This window comes from Maniola hyperantus, chromosome 4 (assembly GCF_902806685.2).
Source record: "Maniola hyperantus chromosome 4, iAphHyp1.2, whole genome shotgun sequence".
NCBI lineage: Eukaryota > Metazoa > Arthropoda > Insecta > Lepidoptera > Nymphalidae > Maniola > Maniola hyperantus.
The window spans coordinates 13,765,995-13,788,059 of NC_048539.1; the positions used below are offsets into that span (position 1 = coordinate 13,765,995).

A 22,065-nucleotide genomic window follows, 5' to 3' on the forward strand; every position below is an offset into this window, starting at 1 on the left:
ATTTATAAAAAGTAATAAGAATAAGTAGCTATAGATACCTTAGTGTTTAACTTGATTAATTTGATGTAAATATAATTTCTTTACCGCTACCTATTTTATTAGATTTATAAATAAACTTTATTTTATTTAGTTAGATTAATTATCACTCGCGCAAATTATTGCAATAATTATGAAGTATTGGACTTCGTCAACGCGGGGAGTATGGTTGTGCAATGAGAAACCTGGAAAATATTACGCAGAATATTGTTTAATACACCTATTACTAGAAAGAATCATTGTACCGTTTTCTTTAGTTAATTCATTCATAGCTCCCTAGATGACGCTATATAGGTGTTGCATCGCGGCAAATCGCGCGCACACACGCTCCCGTCATAGGAGCACCTGTCAACGCCATATGTAAAAACGCAGTCTGAAAAACGACACGCTAACATCCGCTCGCGCGCAGGCCACCTATGGCCTTGCATTGGTACCAGCACGAAAATCTAGAAACGCTCTCACGCATCCCTAAGGCTGATTCAAGGAGTCCTGGAGAATTTCATAAGAACAGGTCAGTGATTTCTTCCTTGTATATATCTGTTTTAGGCATTATTTTGTTGTTTTTTCTAGGTCTTTTGTTGCACATACCATCGCCGCGAATTCCATACTATTACAGTATAATTATTATAATTAATTTCGCACACGCACCCAGGATCAGTGACTATTTACACGTCGCCGATCCAAGGCATACCGCTCAAGTCACTAAAGCAGTGTTGTACTAAACATAGTAAAGCTCTACATGAATCATTTGAATCTATTATTATGCATGGCAAGTGACCGCATGTCAAGAGCAAGACCAAGGGCCGCGTGTGTGTGCGTGGTTATACCGCATACGTTGCGTTCGTTCATAACTACTCGTCCTTATAGTATCACTTCAAGAGTCGAGACCAATTAAAGATTGTAGGAATTTGTACTTTAAGTGACGTTATTAAGACCGTTTATGTTTTTACTACATCTCTCAAGACAAGATTTATTTGTACTATGCGGTAATACCATAATAAGCACCTAACGACTTAACGTTGCTTAAGATTATTGCGGTAATAATGAGCGTAAATATTTTTATTTTGAGCCTCAATAGCTCAACAGGTAAAGGAGTGGACTGAAAACCGAAAGGTCGACGGTTCAAACCCCGCCCGTTGCACTATTGTCGTACCTACTCCTAGCACAAGCTTTACGCTTAGTTGGAGGGGAAAGGGGAATATTAGTCATTTAACATGGCAAATATTCTTTAAAAAAAAAAATTCGTGGTCAAATATTTTGTTAGAATAGCCTATAATTACTATTCATAAAGCCCGTGCTGCACTCGCATGCGATTGCGTGAAACAGCGCAAAATGATGGTTTAACTTTACTAACCTATTATTTTAAAAAAACCGACCAAGTGCGTGGCGGGCCACGCGTAGTGTAGGGTAGTCAAAAGTTTGCTGGGTCAGCTAGAATAACAATAAATCAATCTAAACTAAATGAAACGAATAAGATTACGATTACGACGAATGACCTCATTTTTTTTTGTGTGATTTAACCACAAATTCACAGTTTTCAGATTTTTCACCTAATGTCTGCTATAAGACGTCCTACCTACCTGCCAAATTTCATGATTCTAGGTCAACAGGAAGTACCCTGTAGGTTTAATAAGTGTTCCGTTTTTCCTTTTGAGGTACGGAACTCTAAAAATTAGTTGAGTTTGATTTGTTAATATTCAAATAGCAATTAAACTCCGTTTATATGGAGAGCGCTCCGAATACACCGCTCTAACCCAGCCTTATTTCCAACTATAGTAGGTACAAGGTTACAAGCTCGGGAATTCGCGACCTTTAGTAGGATTCTACGTACAGTACGCGCCCAAAAGTGATGAACATCGATCTTTAGAAGGAGATAGCAGATTTGTAGAGCACTGTCACTGAGTAACTTTTTTAATAGTAGTAAAATTACCTGACACATTCGCATGCGGTGATTACTTTTCATTAGCTCGTCATATTATCTTAGAACTTTTGTATTGTTAAATTTGTATTTGATGTATATGATTAGCTGTTGGTGATCCAAATAAATGAAAAAAAAAAAAAAACGACATGGGTATGAGTGACAGAGACAACGCTCTACAAAGCTGAAATGTCATTCTAAAGGCCGATGCTCATCACTTTCGGCAGCGTAGTGTATTTAATCTCTAGGAAACCGCTGCATTTCATCTTGTCTTAATACCCACTATAAAACGTTATTTAAATAAAATACAAATAAAAAAAATTAAGTAACTGATTGCGAATAGGTAAGTAACAGTTAAATAACCAGCCCATACAAAATACCGACGCACCGGTAACGCATAACACTATAAATACCTACTTGAATACATTTACTCACTTCAAGAGTTTCTTTAGCTTCCTGATTTCTTTTCTTTATCGCAATCTTAATGGAAGTACGGGTATAAACTACTTGTTTACTTATAATTTACTATTATTAGGGTTCCGTACCTCAAAAGGAAAAACGGAACCCTTATAGGATCACTTTGTTGTCTGTCTGTCTGTCTGTCTGTCAAGAAACCTACAGGGTACTACCCGTTGACCTAGAATCATGAAATTTGGCAGGTAGGTGGGTCTTATAGCTGACATTTGGGGAAAAATCTGAAAACCGTGAATTTAGGGTTAGATCACACAAAAAAATTAAATTGTGGTCATGAACTAATAAATAGTATTTTCAACTTTCGAAGTGAGTGACTACATCAAGTGGGGTATCATATGAAAGGTCTTCACCTGTACATTCTAAAACAGATTTTTATTTATTTTTATGTGTCATAGTTTTTGAATTATCGTGCAAAATGTCAAAAAAATACGACTGTAGTACGGAACCCTCATTGCGCAAACCTGACTCGCACTTGGCCGGTTTTTATTATATTTGTAATTATTACGCGATAACTATTATTATTTGTTAACTTATTATAACCTTGGCACTACTTTTAAGTTACGATTTGTAAATACAACAAGCAGACAAATAAAGTAATAACTTTGATATTTTTTGATATGCAAATTATGCATTAAATGCAATTAATTTTCTATTGTTCTAACTCTACCGTCCATAACTTGCGACTGCGAGCAATAGTATGTAACAATGACGAGTTATAGTGATAACATGAACAAATTATCGTGTGAAAAAGATAGACAAACAAACAAAAAGTCATAAGTGACAACTGCCACTCACCCACACAAGCGCATACACGCACGCTCGCTCGCACGCATGCACGCAAATTGCAGACACAAACTCTCACACACACAAAAACACACACACACACACACACACACACACACACACACAGACAGACACCAGCGAAGGTGTTGGCATAAGCCGTGTTCCATATTTTGGACACTTACATCAATAATGATTGGTCATAATCATGAAGTTTGAACATAATTTACACGGGGTAAGCAATTACCATATTGTCCGTTTCATACAACATTTTTTTAAATCAAACAACAAATAAGCAATTAGAAGCACAAAATAACGTTGCGTGATAATTACGACAGCACATGTTATATTGCAGTTTACAAATCCATACATCGTATTTTAATGTACCAATCCACTCAACAGTAGGTACATACTACATACTATACGAATGCACTTTCTCTGTGCACTGGACGGAACATGGGTGGGTTCGGATTTCTGAATAACATTAAAAGAGCATTAAGCTCAGTGCAATGCAACTCGCGTCATTAGTTCGAGCATTGATCCAGTCGCGCCATTAGTTCGTGTAATGATTTGGGTGTGTCACATTACTAGGAAATGGTCACGTGACGATAAGTTACAACCGTATAGTGCATACATTTTGAGATCTCAGGTGATTGTATTCGTCTGTGGCATATTGCTCTGCGGAGTAGCGAATCTATGTGAAACGTCCCTCTGAAATGGCGCGTAAAAAGAGGAGTTTGGTTTTGGTCTTATGCTCTTATAACTAATAATTATTATGTGAACAGTAAATAAAAGCCTTCTAATGTATATCAAAGTGGTTTTCATTCTAATAGTATCAACTGTCATTGTATGATTTAAGTCCTTTATAAAGGTGAACCGTACATTTGACATGACAGTTGATACGTATATAGCTAAAATGGCGAGTGAGTTCTTAAAAATCTGTGCCTATCTATCTATCTAAAAGCCTATTAAATTTTCTCGGCTAAAATAATACTAACCTATGAGCAAAAATTCAAAACTTAAAAGAATATTGTAGGTAGGTAGCTCTTGATGGCAAATAGGCATGGAACATTATTTTCTTATTATTTTGGGGAGTGAGTGTAGGATCGCCTTAAGGATTCATTTGAATAGAAATATAAAATATAGAAATTGTAAACTAATAAAATATAACATACAAAGAAAATAATTTTTCTGCAAGACTTGAAAGTGTAAATGAGCTCTATTAAATCCCTTTTTCTGCAGAATTAAACTGAATGGCAATAATTGTACTACTGATATCAACTTAGTTTATTACACACAATAATATTGAAGTCTGCATTAATTATTACTTAATTAAAACGAAAAAAAAACAATACAATACAATAAGTTAGTGTCGGTAGAGCATGGCAGACGGTAAGTTAACATGTTTTTACCATGAGATCATACATTCCTTAAATGTTTTATAATATTCGGGTAAACTTGCTCGCCTACGCTTTTCTTAAATGGAAACGGTAATAAAACGTTTAAGTTACTAAGCTCGAGATAAAACACTCTTTTGAGAATGATCGTGTAATTTTATTGAATTTGGTTGGTTAATATTCATGACCGTTTGTTTGAAGCACTAGGTATAACTAGTTTACTACGAAACAAGCTCAATTTTTTCCAGGACTGTAAATGATTAGGGTGCCAGCCAGGTAACCTCGCAGTGTGCCTGGGTGCTGCTGGTCCCTTTTGGATGCATCCGAGGGGAAGAGCAGTATTCGGACCGGTGCACCCCGGTAACATGGCTAATATTCTCTCTTCGGGGATATTCTTGGCTATGGATAATGGTCTGGCAGGGGGGCCGGGGAGGTTTCTCCGCGTGTCCCGCGGGGCTTCCAGGAGGGGGGGATGCGTAAACGCATTTCCCAGCGTTAAAAAAAGGACTGTAAATGATTACTATTAAAAGAAAAACTGTAAACTGATCAACACAACACATTTTTATTGCGGAGTGTTCCAACAAAAGCAATAACCGCTTGAATGGTTATAAAATGCCAACGACACATGATTTCTTTACCAAAGCCGCTGACAACGTTATCATACGAGCCTTATTTGTATTTACGATGTTCGTGGAATTAAGTATTGCCAACAGTTTTTTTAATGCAGAGATTTCAAATTTAAATTATCCAAGAAACAAATATGAGTTGGTAGGTATAACTCCCGCAAATTGCTATTGCGCTGGAACCATGTCTCATTAACACCGAAATGACGGCATTTGGATTTTGGAAGCTACTTGTTTACCTTCGTTAAACCTTTTAAAGAAAAATAAATTAAGCAAAATCCTGAACCACACGCACTGGAACAATTTTTCAGATACAAGTTTTACAAAGCCCTATTGAAATCATCAGTATGGCAGCAGTTTCAGTAACAGACTTTCTTCTGTGCGTGCGTGAATATGAATCAGAGATAATTATGTAAGTGCTTATTGTTTGATTTCTCCAAGCGTAGGTACACCTACATACCTAATTGCATGAAAGTAGGCCTCTAGAGCCTGTTACGGCGTACCATCATTATACTAGGCTGAGCTATGCTGCTTATGTACTATAATATATATCCTAATTCAGAGAAATGGTTCAGATTTCTGTTTCTGGAACTAAGGTAAGTCTATTAAACTAAAGCACATTGACCTACATCTAGATTCATCTTTAAGAATTTTTTAGACTTTATCGTACACCACACGTAATCTCCCACGGGAACTGTTTGATTTTCCAGTATAAAATGTAGCCTATGGCACTCTTAACGCAAAAATCAAAGGACAAACCAAAAAAAAAAACAAACACACTTTCGCATTTATAATATGGGTAGTGATTGCAATACTTTACACAGTTTAACCTTAAAGCCATGGCAAATTTAATTGTGTGATCACAAAAAAATATATAACCTTGCCAATTAAGTTATACGAAAACTTAATTTTAATTCATGCCTTCAGGCTTTTTGCTAGACATAGACGTTAGCAGGTGTAGAGCTTATCTATGATAATTTAATTGACTCTTCAAAAATACATTTAATCACGTTATACGTTTACGTTTCACGTAATTAAGCACGTTAGAATATTAAATTGAAGCGGCGCGGTAGCCTAGTGCTTTATAGTACGCGGCAGAAAGTAGTGTACATCGGCCTTTAGAGTGACATTTCGGCTTTGTAGAGCGTTGTCTCTGTCACTTACACCTGCATGACGTTTTGTCGGTCTTAACGACAGAGACAAATCTGCTATCTCCTTCTAAAGGTTTTCATTTTCAATTAAATATCATGAAAATAAGTTCGTGAGGAAATCGGCATGTCTGAGCTGAGACTAATTCTCCATTGACAACCTCCCTGGAGCAGTGGTAAACGCTGTGTTCTTATTACTGGGAGGTCCTGGGTTCGATTCCTGGCAGGGGTTTGCCAACCAAGTAATTTAGCGTTCCGGTACGATGCCGTAGGTATAGAAACCAAAGAGGCATGGGTTTAATAAAAACTGCCATACCACTTCCAGGTTAGCCTGCATCCATCTTAAAACTGTATCATCACTTACCACCAGGTGAGATTGCAGTCGGGCTAACTTGTATCTGAATAATAAATAATAGAATAGAATAGAATATACACATATAGGTATATCAAAGGGCCACCTTCGAGGTAATTTATGCCGTATGTACAGTCTTGCTTCTTGGCAATGCAATGGCAATGGTTCGAAATCATAGTCGTTCGAATTACTATTTACCTGCTGTGTACTAGAGTAGGAATCAAACAAAGCGAAAATCAACATCTCGTAAAGTAAACTATACGGGTATTTTCTAGGTCAAAACTTTATCTTTAGTCAATAGTCAACTAACCAGTAACTAATGAAAAGTAGGTAACAAGGTTTATTAAAATACTTGTTTTAGTTATATTTAAACCATTAATCTCATTCCCAACCAAGTAATAAAAATCACTTGTTATTTTACAAAACTTTAAAAAATGAAAAATACGTATTAATATAAAGCAGAATCTTAACTTGTGTGTAGGTAAGTGGGTTACTAAAATAAAATCTAAAATCTAAAAAAAAGGTGATTGACGAAAGCTTTAACAAATACGCATCGGAACTATTAGTTTTTAGGGTTCCGTACCTCAAAAGGAAAAACGGAACCCTTATAGGATCACTTTGTTGTCTGTCTGTCTGTCAAGAAACCTACAGGGTACTTCCCGTTGACCTAGAATCATGAAATTTGGCAGGTAGGTAGATCTTATAGCTGACATTTGGGGAATAATATGAAAACCGTGAATTTAGGGTTAGATCACACAAAAAAATTAAATTGTGGTCATGAACTAATAAATAGTATTTTCAACTTTCGAAGTGAGTGACTACATCAAGTGGGGTATCATATGAAAGGTCTTCACCTGTACATTCTAAAACGGATTTTTATTTATTTTTATGAATCATGGTTTTTGAATTATCGTGCAAAATGTCGAAAAAATACGACTGTAGTACGGAACCCTCATTGCGCGAGCACTTGACCGGTTTTTTTTTTTAATTTATAGACTAGCGCTTGGCTACAACTAGAGCTGTGATGATGCAGCCTAAGATGGCTAAATTACCCACTGAGCTGACACCATGAATATTTAGTAAGAAGACAAGCACACAGTGTACGCTCGCTTTATCTTGCATCAGAGCAATCATACAAAACTACTGCCGGTTTTTTAGATCGCTATACATAATATAATGAGTCATTTGCTATTGCACATGTAACATAATGTAAGGTTCTACGTCAAGTGTTACTTATGACTAAAAGAGTAAGCAGTACTGATTCGATCTTTGGCCGTATCCATTAGACCTTGATTGTATTTGTATAACTGTAGATTAAAGGAGATCGCACACGGTTGCAAGAGTCGCAAGCAAGAAAATGAGCATAAATAACATCAGCCGCTGCTCGATTGCGATAGAATGACACGATCGCAATCACCTTTGATTGGTTGACGCTCGCTCACTATTAATGCATTGTTTAATTAAGTGCATTAAGGCTTTAATGCATTGTTGCAACAAGAATTGCACAAATTGAGCCAATCACAACAATTGAGATTTCAATAATGATTGATGCGGGTTTTAAGAAGTCGACCTACAGGTCTGCTGCAGCAACGGTATTATGCGGCTCTTGCGCCGCCTGCCAATCTTGCGGTGTGCGATCTCCTTTAGTAGAATTCTGTACATGCTTCAATAATTCCTTTTACACATTTACGTATTAACTTACGGTAGATTTACGAACGATAAGTTCGTTTAATTAGCGTTGCCAAGCGATGAATTTTGTCACCTGTTTAGAACATGCCCAGTCGCACTGCTGACTAACGAGTCAATTAGCTGTTTAGTAGTCTCATAAATTTTTAGTTCTGACGAGACCCTTGGCTAGTTATTAGCAACATTAAGTACTTGCGTATTTTTTATTAGTAGGCTATTTCTGAAAATATTCAAATTGACGAAAGGTGGCCAAAAGAAATCAGTGGAAGACGTAGAGGATTTAAACCTAACTCAGGCTGAGATCTATAGAGCGTACCTACCATGACTTTGACTTAGCGAGTTATAATTTCTGAGATTAGTTAAATTTTTGAATTAATTAAATTAATTTAAAAAGGTTAGTCGACATCACAGGAGACCGAAGAGCTGGCAGCTACCTCGGACAAAGAATTAGCCTAGCTATTCAAAGGGGGAACGCTGCCAGTATCTTCGGAACCATGCCTAAGGGACTCCTTTTAATAATATATTTTAATTATAATATTATATTTTTTAAGGTTTTAGTTTTAATTTTAATTTCTGAGATAAATCCTTCATAAATCTGCCTCGTTTTGACGCAAGTCTAGTTTTTGGTCTCAAGAGCCAGCAAAAAAAGCTCAGAGTATAGCAAAAAATCTAAATTATAGTAGCCGAGTTTAGAATGAAAAGCCTGATGACTTTTGAAATATGCACTAGGTACGAATTCAGGCATAGGTTCGTACCTCATCCGTTGGGCTAATTAAACTTTTGTCCGATTCCTAACATAACTAAGCTGGAGATTAAAGTGTTTTCAATTCACAGACATTTGGAAAATCAATTTTAATTCACTCACAGCTGATGTAGAAAACATCGTGTGGTCAACAGATTCGCTTTAGGAATAAAACTTCAAAACTCACAGATTTCAAAACTGTACCGATACAAAATCCTTCCTAGTCTAGACTCTAGAATCTACTTAGATGGTCAAATATTTCTACGATGACGAGCAAACGAACTACTACAAACTACTATAGAAAATATGAATGATAAAATTATACACGGTATTAGTTCGAGTCACTGTAGTTAATCGAGTGAACAATGACTCACATTTTTCACTTTAACTAAATTCTTATAATACAAGTAACACGATCCACTATCCACTATTATTATTGTTTAAACCAGTGGTGTTACGAATATTCGCAACCGCATATGCGGAACATTTGCATTAATTCAGACATCCGCATCCGCATCCAAATCAATTAATGCGGAGCTTTTACGGACGCAGATTCATATTTGCAACAAGTAACGACCTACAAAGAAAGTGGGCGGGGCCAGAGTGGCGCGTGCCTCGCGCGTGTTTGCTAGTTGATATCTTCGTTCGCTTACTGACCAATTAAAAGTGTACAATCGTACCCAACAGAGGTGTTACGTATATTCGCATCCGCATCCACAAATGCGGAACATTCACATTAATCCAGACATCCGCTTTCGCGGATGTAAACTTCTTATAATCAGCATCCACGTCCGCGGATGTCAAAATATTGGCATCCGCAACAACTCTGGTTTATACCTGCCATTTCATGTCGAAAAAACTAGTTGTCGAAGTAAATTATTTTGTAACACATAGTCACTTGCCTAATTTGACAAGGTTAAATAAGAGCCGATCGAATTGAGAAAAAATTGGCGGTAAAGCAATCGAAGAAAGCTTTGGCAATCACTGTTTATTTAGTAACTAGCTGATGCCAGCGACTTCGTCCTCGTGGAATTAGGTTTTTTAAAAATTCCGTGGGAACTCTTTGATTTTCCGGGATAAAAAGTCTATGTCACTCTCCAGGTCTTCATTTATACTTATGCAAAAAATCACGTCAATCCGTTGCACCGTTGCGACGTGATTGAAGGACAAACCAACAAACAAACTATATTTATTATATATATATAATTTATAATAACGGTACTGATAGAATAGAATAGAATAGAATGTTTTTTTATTCATGTAAACTTTTTACAAGTGTTTATGAATAGTCAGGTAGTTTTAATTTACCACTGGTTTGGAACGCCGTTCCCACCGAGAAGAACCAGCAAGAAACTCGGCGGTTGCTCTTTTTAATTTTTCAATTTACAATGTTATTATACCGTACTATACAAGCCATTGCAGCCCCGTGCATTGCTGGAGCGAGTCAAATCCAAGCTTTTTTTATCGTTCACATAGTCTGCGACTGTATAATATGCTTTTTTTAGGAGCATACTTTTAACACATTATTACTTGATACTTAATTTGTTGGGTGTCTCTCTAAGGGACAAAATCCATAACGAGGAAATCCGTAGCCGATAACAACCGACCAGTCATCGATATCTAAGCAAACAAATTAGCAAACTGAAATGGCAGAATATTGTCTATTGCAGAAACGACAGCCGGCAGCCAAGTATAAGCTGGGGCAGATGTATTCTAAATTGGAGAAAGCGTACATACCAGTAAATTCTGATTAGGAGAAGTAACTTCGCGCTTAAACCAGTGTTTAAACTTTAAAGTTACACGGTCTCAAAGATTTAGGTACATATACTTAAAATATCTTTGAGCCGGTGTAACTTTGAAACTGCACCTTTTAACGGAAATCTGAGAAACCACATACACTGATATATTTGTTTCTAGAACGTGTCTAGAAAATTGAATTCCATTGGGTTTGATCGGTCAATATTCAAATGAGAACTACCTACATTGAAAGCTAGGATAACTTCTCTTACGTAAAAGTTTCATGAGACTCTTCCACTCCATATCATCATCATCATCAACCAATAGACGTCCACTGCTGGACATAGGTCTCTTGTAGGGACTTCCACACGCCACGGTCTTGCGCCGCCTAGATCCAGTGGCTCCCTGCGACTCGTCTGATGTCGTCCGTCCACCTAGTGGGGGGTCTTCCAAAGCTGCGTCTTCCGGTACGAGGTCGCCATTCTAGCACCTTGGGACCCCAACGTCTATCGGTTGTACGAACTATGTGCCCTGCGCATTGCCGCTTCAGCTTCGCAACCCGTTGAGCTATGTCGGTTACTCTAGTTCTCCACTCTATACAACACGACATAATGCGCCTTCCAAATCTATAGCATAGATTTTAATTTAGCCTTAATTTAAATACATAAATGGACAAATACGAACTCTCTCATTTTATATGCACTTAAACAGTAATCAAGTAAGTATGAACAGAACCATAAATTGGGAAACAAAGTGGAATGTACGCGTTTCATGGTAATTTAAAACGTTTAATAGACAAGAATTGGCAATTGTGTTCTTGTTTTAGACAGTCACGATATATTTGCATGCCATTCTCCGGTTTTTTGACGTCAAGTGGTCCAAATTAGTCACAAACGAAACGATATCTAGACCATATTTAAAGAAAGAGGTTTGGTTTTTTGCTATGTACTGTGGTAGTTAAGCTGTAGGTTAAGACGTCCGCCTCCCAATCGGAGGTCGAGGGTTCGATCCCGGACACGCACCTCTAACTTTTCGGAGTTATGTGCGTTTTTAAGTAATTAAAAATATATCACTTGCTTTAACGGTGAAGGAAAACATCGTGAGGAAACCTGCATGCCTGAGAGTTCTCCGTGATGTTCTCAAAGGTGTGTGGAAGGATATAAGAATTCGGAGCCAAACGCATAGTATTCGAATTAAACAACTACCACAGTCATCATCATCATGATCAACTCATCACCGGCTCACTACAGTGCACGGGTCTCCTCTCAGAGTGGAAAGGGATTTGCCATAGTCTACCACGCTGGCCATGTACGGATTGCTAGACTTCACACACCTTTGAGAACATTATGGAGAACTCTCAGGCATGCAGGTTTGCTCACGATGTTTTCCTTCATCGATAAATCAAGTTATATTTACACATAACTCCGAAAAGTTAGAGGTGCGTGCCCGGGATCGAACCCCCGACCTCCGATTAGAAGGCGGATGTCCTAACCACTAGGCTATCACAGCATTTATTGTATAGTTTAGTTTATTTAGTTATTGGTATTTAGGTTTATTATATACACCACCTCCCATTGTCGCTATTTAGCTAAGACCGCCTTTTTGTACCTACTTTTTAAGATTTCTTTTTTATAACCTGTCATTTGTGTTTTGTGGTGCAATAAAGAAATACATACATACATACATACATACATACCTATTTGCTAAAATAGAAACAATAGTCAAGTAACCTAACACCTGAATAACACATTTTGGTTTGCATGGTAACTTTGCTACGATATCGGCGGATAATAAAAAATTCTCATGCACGTGTGGTTATGGAGTAAACAGTAGTAAATTTTGTTTTGTTTACATATCTACATATTCCATTGTTTTCTTTTAAAGTTTTTCTTACCAGCTGTCTAATCATATCATATCATATCAGCTGTTTAATTATTAAAAATAATATGTTTCTAATAGTACTGTTATAACTGTAATAATATGTTTCTATGTATCAACGCACAGCTCAAACTACTGGACGAATCGGGCTGAAATTTGGCATGCAGATAGCTATTATGACGTAGGCATCCGCTAAGAAAGGATTTTTCAAAATTCAACCCCTAAGGGGGTGAAATAGGGGTTTGAAATTTGTGTGGTCCACGCGGACGAAGTCGCGAGCATAAGCTAGTTATTATTCAAATTAGTAGGTAACATTGCGTCATGAATTACGAAAACGAACATGACGAGGCGCAAACAATAGAGTAATTTGTTTTGACAAAGTGCCCTTTGGAGAAGAAAGAGGTTATTTAGGTTTTTAAAAATCCCGTGGGAACTCTTTGATTTCCCGGTATAAAAAGTAGCCTATGTCACTCACCAGGTCTTTAACTATACCCATGCAAAAATCACGTTGAATTGTTGCTCGGTTGTGACATGATTGAAAGACAAACCAACAAACAAACACACTTTTACTGGGTACTGATTTGAACTGAAGTTAAAATTTAAATACCTACTTTTGTTTTACTCGTGTTTTAAATCCACCTGTTTGGTTCGTGGTCACCAGCTCGTTTTAATACTTAACTCATTAGTTATATCTATCAGAAAATAGATACAGTAGGTACGTCATATTTATTCTTGATCGATTTAGCTTTGATCTCAAATGCACTTGCACAAAAACATTAACCGACTGAATAAGGGGGTTTATCAGAATCACACAATATTCGTATTGAGATTGTGACTATTGAAATCAGCATCATGTTCGTGCCTCGGGAGATAAAGGGACGAGCGTTGTATCTTGAGGTGAAACTTCGAGGTCTTTCGTGTTCGAAAGATTAAGAAGAGTACCTACATGGCTACATGCATTATGTTGTAGGTATCTACATTCTCTTTTATTAAATACCGGGCAAGTTCGAGTAAATTGTTGGTCTAACTCTTTATTATTTATTGCGTAGGTATTCAGTTGTGAATTTGAAAACAACAGATTTTTTACTTATTAAGTAGGTACCTATTTAGGTACAATATTTATTGCACTATAAAAGTGTATTCAGGATATTTAAGAATGTGAGATTTATATTATTTTAAATAGTAAACAACTTCTTAATTGGGTTCAATACGAAGGTTTCAAAAGTTTTTTATAAAAGTAATTTTCTCGTATTCATTTTATAATTTTAGTTTTATATTTTAATTAATTATTTATTTTAATTAATTAAAATATAAAATATATATTATATTTTTAGTTATTTATTTTAATTTTAGTTTATAGTTTTAAGTTTTTTTTATAATTTTCTCGTATTCATCATTGAAATTAAAAATGTAAACTAAGATCAATGAAGATATGGTATTAGATACTAGATAATACCTATGCAGTGGTTCGAAAAGAGCATAGATAAGAGCATAGAAAGCTCCTAAATCTTAAAGTTCATCTCTTCATTGAGACTCACTAATGAACGAGCGCAGCTCCTAACATATATAAATATACCTACCTACATGGCTCCATAGTTGAGAGATCATAAAAATGACATACTAGCTGAGGCTTCGCTTGGGTATGGTTTTTGAAAACCCCCAGTGGGGGTCTATATTAGGTCTGAACAGAAAACTTACATGCAAAATCTTAAGTCTCTTAGTCTAAACCCAGGGGTAGGTACGCTGATGTGAGCCAGTCAGTTTATCCTTAAACTGCATTAAGATATCGATTATTTTCCATACTATCGATCCATACTGATATCTGTGCTAATATTAGACACTAGCTGATGCTCGCAACTTCGCACGCGTGGATCTTGGTTTTTAAAAATCTCGTGGGAACTCTTTGATTTCCCGGGATAAAAAGTAGCCTATGTCACTCTTCAGGTCTTTAACTATACCCATGCAACAAATCACGTCAATCCGTTGCTCCGTTGCGACGTGATTGAAGGACAAACCAACAAACCAATAAAGCAACAAACAAACACTTTCGCATTTATAATATAGGTGTATATGTATGATGACAAAGTGTCTGTCTGACTGTCTGTCTATCTAGTTTGAAACCATCTAACCGATGTGCCCCAAACCAGTTTCATTAGAAATGCGAAATTGAAGAAGAAGAGCGAAATTGGTTTTAGAGTTTTTTAGCTATTATACATGTTAGTTATTATACATGCCGGGTATCCGCTAGTAAGTTATAAAAGTACAGTGCGACAAGGCTCTCTTGGCACTTGAATGACATTGACAGGGGGCGTTGTAACAAAGGCTTAGAATATTCAAACTAGAACAAAGGGGACACTTGACGGCAACGTTAGTTCTGATTTTCGCCACGCGCCAAGACAGCCTTGTCGCACTGTAATGTGATGAAGACATTACCCCCTGACATCACCAAGTAAAAATACAGGGCTGTCCTTAGTTTGTAGAAGGCATACGATTAACGACGGATATAACCGGCGACCTTACCTCGGGACTGGTCTGACTGCATGCCTCATGCTTCCCTGCTGCACGACGGAATTTATAACGCCATTCACAAATTACAATACATAAATACACAGCAAATACATAATAGACAGGCAAGCTAGGGTCTTCGCTGCGAGCCTTTTGCTGTAACTCGTGTAACCTGTTTTAAATAACAAAATTTACATATTCGCGGCTACAAACACTACAAGTTCGTAGCTTAGCTTACACTTTTTAGGGTTCCGTACCTCAAAAGGAAAAACGGAACCCTTATAGGATCACTTTGTTGTCTGTCTGTCAAGAAACCTATAGGGTACTTCCCGTTGACCTAGAATCATGAAATTTGGCAGGTAGGTGGGTCTTATAGCTGGCTTTAGGGGAAAAATCTGAAAACCGTGAATTTAGGGTTAGATGACACAAAAAAAACTAAATTGTGGTCATGAACTAATAATTAGTATTTTCAATATTCAAGTAAGACAACTATATCAAGTGGGGTATCATATGAAAAGGCTTTACCTGTGCATTATAAAACATATTTTTATTTATTTTTATGCACCATAGTTTTTGAATTATCGTGCAAAATGTCGAAAAAATACGACTGTAGTACGGAACCCTCAGTGTGCGAGGCTGACCCGCACTAGGCTGGTTTTTATTTATTTTGTACATTTAGGTACAGTTGTAAGACAGACGGTTAAAGTTACGTTACGTTAGTTACGGTTATCGTAGGTACTAGGCAGGTAACACTAAAAGAACATTCTAAACTATGGGCTAACACAACAGACTGTAGGCAAGCCAAAGAGGCTTTTCCTAACATAGACAAACGTCAAACTAACAAACTACTCCGCCTGGACAGAGGTAAACTTAGGAAGGTGGTGGGACTCATAACAGGGCATAGCCCACTAAACAAACACCTTTTCGTTATAGGTGTCACCGACAGTTCTCTGTGCAGGGCCTGCATGGAGGTCGATGAAACACCGACGCACGTGCTCCTGGAGTGCACGGGCGTAGCAGATCAACGCGAACGCCATTTAGGTTCCCCGACCTCACTCCAAGAAGCCCTCGGCAACCTGGGTGGTCTACTCGGCTTCTGGAGCGAGCTTGGATGGCTGGAGTGAAGACTTCGGCGGGGAGGGGCGATGCACAACAGACGGAAACGTTTAAGTGCGGAAACCAGCTCAGAATGAAGAAGAAGTGTTTACACACAATCCAAACTAGGCTGTTAGTTGTTACTGACAAACATTTCTAGGTTACTTAATAAGATAAGATTAAAGATAGATCGATAAGCTTAATCTAGGCAATTGAGAGATTTGTTTACAACAAAATGTAGGTCTCAATTGATCAGGCTTAGTTTTACGTTACGTATCCAATCACGGTATTTGCCCTCATTTGTATTGGCTTCAGTATAGCCTACTTCACTACGTACCTAATAAGAGTAATTAATTTAGTTTTAATAACAAAGATACCTACCATGAAATCCATACTAATCCATATCAATACCAAATGAGTAGTTGTCCACTATCACCCATATTATAAATAATAGGAAAGTGTATTCGTTTGTTTATTGGTTTCTCCTTCAATCACGTCGTATCGGAGCAACGGTCGACGTTTTTTGACATGGGGTATAGTTAAAGACCTAGAGAATGGCTTAGGCAAGTTTTATCCTGTAAGTACCTACACGGGCTTTTAAAAACTAAACCAAGTAAGTAGTACAGTCAATATATTTTATGTACATACTAGCTGATGCCCGCGACTTCGTACGCGTGGAATTAGATTTTTTTTAAATCCCGTGGGAACTCTTTGATTTTCCGGGATAAGTAGCCTATGTCACTCTCCAGGTCTTCATCTATACCCATGCAAAAAATCACGTCAATCCGTTGCACCGTTGCGACGTGATTGACGGACAAACCAACAAACAAACACACTTTCGCATTTATATAAAGGATACGGATTATTATAGTAGTAACTATTAGGTAGGTACAGGTTTCTCTCGTCGTTTGCTAGTCTACGTACTTATACCTCGCACATCCTCGATAGAAAGCCGAAGAACTCGCGCTATTTTCTCAACAGTGCAAAATAAAATTAGTCATTCTATTAATCCTACCAGGCTACTTTTCCACTATCCACGTTGTGACGTCGTCATACAAAGACAAACATGTGAGAGAAATCTTAGATAAGGAGTAATAAAAACTAAAATGTAAGCAACTTGTTTGGAAACATCGTACTGAGTTAATACCTAAGCAAACCTACTATTTTGATCAAACCTGATTTATAAAGTTAATTTATTACTAGACATGAAATAATACATGCGTTTTAAATAAGAATACAGTATGCGGCAGAAAGTAATGTACATCGGCCTTTAGAATGTCATTTCGGCTTTGTAGAGCGTTGTTTCTGTCACTCATACCTACGTTTTGTCGGTCTCAACGATAGGGATAACGCTCTACAAATCTGCTATCTCCTTCTAAAGGTCGATGTACATTACTTTCGGCCGCGTACTGTACGAGTACTATCGGCAAGGCGCAACTAGCATAATATCTCTATCTATGAAACGTTTACCACTGCAATCGCTTTCTCTGTTCAACTATAGTTTTTGTATTAAAGAAATATCGAATTATAAGTAGGTACAAGTATTACATTACATTAGAAGTATGGCGGAGGTCTTCTTAGTAGAAACCCGTAGGCCATACATAGCAAGAATTAATTCCGTATTTCGTTCTAGCATGCTAGAGCCTAGAACCAGGGTGTACCAGATTGAGAGAACTCTCGGTTTGATCCTGAATCGACGATATGTCAAATATTAGGCTATGGTGACTTAAAATCAAAGAAAAATAGGGCTATGGGCTACCTGCGTCAAATGTATCTACTAACATTTGACGCCTGCCAGTGATGTCGATGCCTCGACGTTTTTAGGCTATGGTGACGTAAAATCAAAGAAAAATAGGGCTACTTTAGGGCTACCTGCGTCAAATGTATCAACTAATATTTGACGCCTGCCAGTGATGTCGATGCCTCAACGTTTTGTTAGAAGTTCCCCAACTGTCGTGAACTGTGTTAGAACGCTCGGTCAGAGGTCCGGTTCGAATCCTGGGCGTTTCTAAGTTTACAAATAAAAACCTACTTCTCAGAGGTACCTACAGTCAACCACTAATCAAGTAGGAACTCAGTAGTGACGTGGTAGGTGCTTACCTAAATCACCTAAATGTTTTAAATAAGTGAAATCGTGTGAATTTTGGTTTTATTTTTACTTAATTTTAAGCCATTTCATAACATTTGAGACATTTGCATTTTACATTCGCAGAGAAAGTGGCTCTGAACTTACGAGTTACGCTACTGGATGGATCAATTCAATTCAATTCTCTTTATTGCGAATTTGGGTTAGTTTACAGATCTTAAAGGTATTATTAGTGTACATCCAAATTCTAGATCGGGCTGAAATTTGGCACGCAGATAGCTATTATGACGTAGCCATCCGCTAAGAAAGGATTTTCGAAAATTCAACCCATAAGGGGGTAAAATAGGGGGTTCGAAATTTGTGTAGTCCACGCGGTTGAAGTCGCGGGCAAATGTTTTACAGACCTAATTAATTTAACTTCCCTACGACATGGATTCACGCTTTTATGGTTCACCTATTTCTTTACGATCTTGAAACGAATACAAGCATAATAATCTATTGAAGTTTGTTTTGGTAACTTACTTAATTGTTAATGTTTTTTGTGACCGATATCTCTAAACCTATTTTCATGCGAACCCATTGTTTTGGACACAATAAAATAATACATAAAAGCAATTAGTTCATTGCTGTTACAAACCAAACAATACAAGTTAGATATAGTCCGCGACAGGTCGAGATAGCAATCCACGCCTCGCACACCCGCACATCACTCGCGCTCACCCGCACCGATTTAGCGCGGGGCTGTGGGTGTGCGGGGCGTTCCCTCCCCGATTGCCATCTCGAGTCTCGAACTGTCGCGTACTATAGGTATTTCTGCACCTAATCAAAATCGGTAGATAATCAGACCCTGCGCTATAAAACCTTTGGGCTGTAATACCTATGTATTATAGATACGTAGTAAGTAGCTATGGAAGGTGATATAGGGGATCTAATAAGTGCTTATTACTACATAGGTACCTAACTAAATCCATACTAATATTATAAATGCGAAAGTGTGTCTGTCTGTCTGTCTGCTAGCTTTTCACGGCTCAACCGTTCAACCGATTTTGACGAAATTTGGTACAGAGGTAGCTTGCAACCCGGGGAAGGACGTAGGCTTTTTGTCCCGGAAAATTTAAGAGTTCCCACAGGATTTTTAAAAACCTAAATCCACGCGTACGAAGTCGCGGGCATCAGCTATACTAAATACGAACAATAGCATTGCGGTCTTCGCATACAAGTCAAGTTTTGTAAACTCAAACATCAGAATAGGTAACTCGGTAAGTCAGCAATAAATAGAACACCATGCAAGATTAGTAACAAAAACACAAGCAAAAACTGCATCTAGCCTTCATTCAAAGTTCTTCAACATTGCCGAAAATAGAATAAAAACATAGAAATAAGATATTTAAATAGGTATGGACTGTGGCTAATTCTCTTGTACACAATCACTAAATTAAACTAAATTGACAGTTCTAAATCTAGTGATATCCTTTTTTGCAGCATTATGAAAGAGATGCAATATGTTTATTTATCTAACATTTTAGTTTAGTTCAGAGATTGCGTAGGTAGGTACAACAGAATTGACCACACTGAGTTTCAATGCAATTGACGGGTACAAAACGACTTTTTTTTTCAGTAACAAGAGCGGAGAGCCCTAGACTGCGATCTCACCTGGTGACGATGCAGTTTAAAAGATGAAAGCGAGCAAATCTCAAACGGGTAGGTAGGTACATATGTCGTATATGGTGGTTTAATTAATTAAATCCATACCTACCCTAAATACTGGTGTACGGAAAATCTTATTTAAAGTTTATGAATGCACCAAATTTATTGTAAACTGGAAATATTCTTCTTTAATAAAATAAATAAATACAAAATACAAAATATCTAGATAACGTCATCGTAGGGTCCGACCACTTGCCCGTAGTGGTAATAATTACCTAACATGGGCCATGGCCGAAGCACGCCGAAGCCTCCTACCAAAAAAAACGATATTATATCTACACTAGCTGTTGCCCGCGACTTTGTTCGCGTGGATTTAGGTTTTTAAAAATCTCGTGGGAACTCTTTGATTTTCCGGGATAAAAAGTAGCCTATGTCACTCTCCAGGTCTATACCCATATACCCATGCAAAAAATCACGTTGATCCGTTGCGACGTGATTGAAGGACAAACCAACAAACCAATAGACAAACACTTTCGCATCTATAATATCGTAGCATCTCTTGTCGGCATGGTGACAACTAGCCACTACCGAAGCCACCGAAGTCTCCCAGACAAACACTAAAAACAAATAGTTCACCAGCTCTCATAGTAACAGAGCTGTTGACCAAGGTTTAAATGGCTGGAACCCAGAGCAGTAAAGCCAGTTTTTGGATTTTCCCTTTATTTGTGGTAAGTATTTAAGACATTGCTACCTACCTGCCTTTCGTGAGTCTTGGTCAACGCAAGTATGTATGCTACAGGTTTTAATGCCCTTGAGGAGTCTCTTGACAGACAGACAGACAACGAAGTGATCTTTTAGAAGTCAAAGTCAAATGATAATATATTCAAATTAGGTAAGAAATTACCTACTCTTTTTGATAGTCAATGGGGCCGATTCTTTTGTACACAATCTTTAAACTAAACTAAAATGACACGTCTAAATCTATTGCTATCCCTGTCGTAATGTTGCTTGCGGGAAGGGGTAGCACTAGATTTAGACCTGTTAATTTAGTTTAGTTTAGAGATTGTGTACAAGAGAATTAGCCCCAATGTTGGATTTGTAAGATATAGTGGTGATAATTATCACGCAAACTTAAAACTAAAGCTACGAGGGTTCCAAACGCGCCCAGGTCTGAGAAGAGCCCACAACAAACTCAGCCGGGTATTCTTTTTATTATCACCACTAATTTACAAAAGAGATACGGAACCCTAAAAACTACATTTGGACAGTAACGGTTCTAATCGGTCGAGTGAGCATCACTCACCATTGGAGCCGAATAAGTCCTCTTTCTCCATTATTTCATGCTGGAAACCATAAGCAGGCAGCCATGCATGCGAGCCAGGCGGCTCGGGCCAATCCGAAATGCGAATCTCTTCCATTGCCACATGAAAACTTTTCACTACACACTGCACTCCACTAGCGTTCAAAACATCACATTAATACAACACGAGCATGCATTGAAAGACTATTGTACTACCTCGTACTAGTCGTACGTCCATTAGGTTTTCATTTAGGACGATAACGGTGTTTGAATCGGTCCGGTGTGACGGCCACGTACGATTTTGTGTGACGTGCGCACGCGGCGGGGTACAGCGGCAAACTGAAATTAACTGGCTGTACTAGGGTTGCCACTTGCCACTTACCAACTTGCCAAATCGATGCTGCGGCTGGTGAAACTTTGGTAGATATCTCAAAAAGAGCTAGATTAAGTACCTACATGAATTTCCAAACTTCCAACATTTTTTACTATTAATCAATAGACATTTAGATTGAGTACCTAGTACCTTCTGCCTCCCCACCTAAAATATACATGTGTTTTGTTATAAATTTAAAAAATTCTAGGGTTGAAAAAGGATTTCAATGGGTCTCTGCTCGCGACGCGGTGCCCAGGAGATTGCAGTACCTAGATAGGCACTTAGTTC

General features: G+C 37.7%; 1 protein-coding gene across 4 annotated transcripts in view; it reads right to left on the bottom strand.

Moving 5' to 3' along the window:
• LOC117997325 (nascent polypeptide-associated complex subunit alpha, muscle-specific form) overlaps nt 1-21,731 on the bottom strand; it is a 110,699-nt gene extending 88,968 nt beyond the window's left edge. For 3 of the 4 annotated variants that reach the window (XM_034985587.2, XM_069509901.1, XM_069509900.1), the window contains exon 1: nt 21,408-21,731. In XM_034985587.2, coding sequence (XP_034841478.2) covers nt 21,408-21,522 — 115 coding nt within the window. In that variant the 5' untranslated portion in view covers nt 21,523-21,731. The remainder of the gene's footprint in view (nt 1-21,407) is intronic. The other variant, XM_069509903.1, reaches the window with a different exon arrangement.
• Nucleotides 21,732-22,065: the final 334 nt, after the last annotated feature.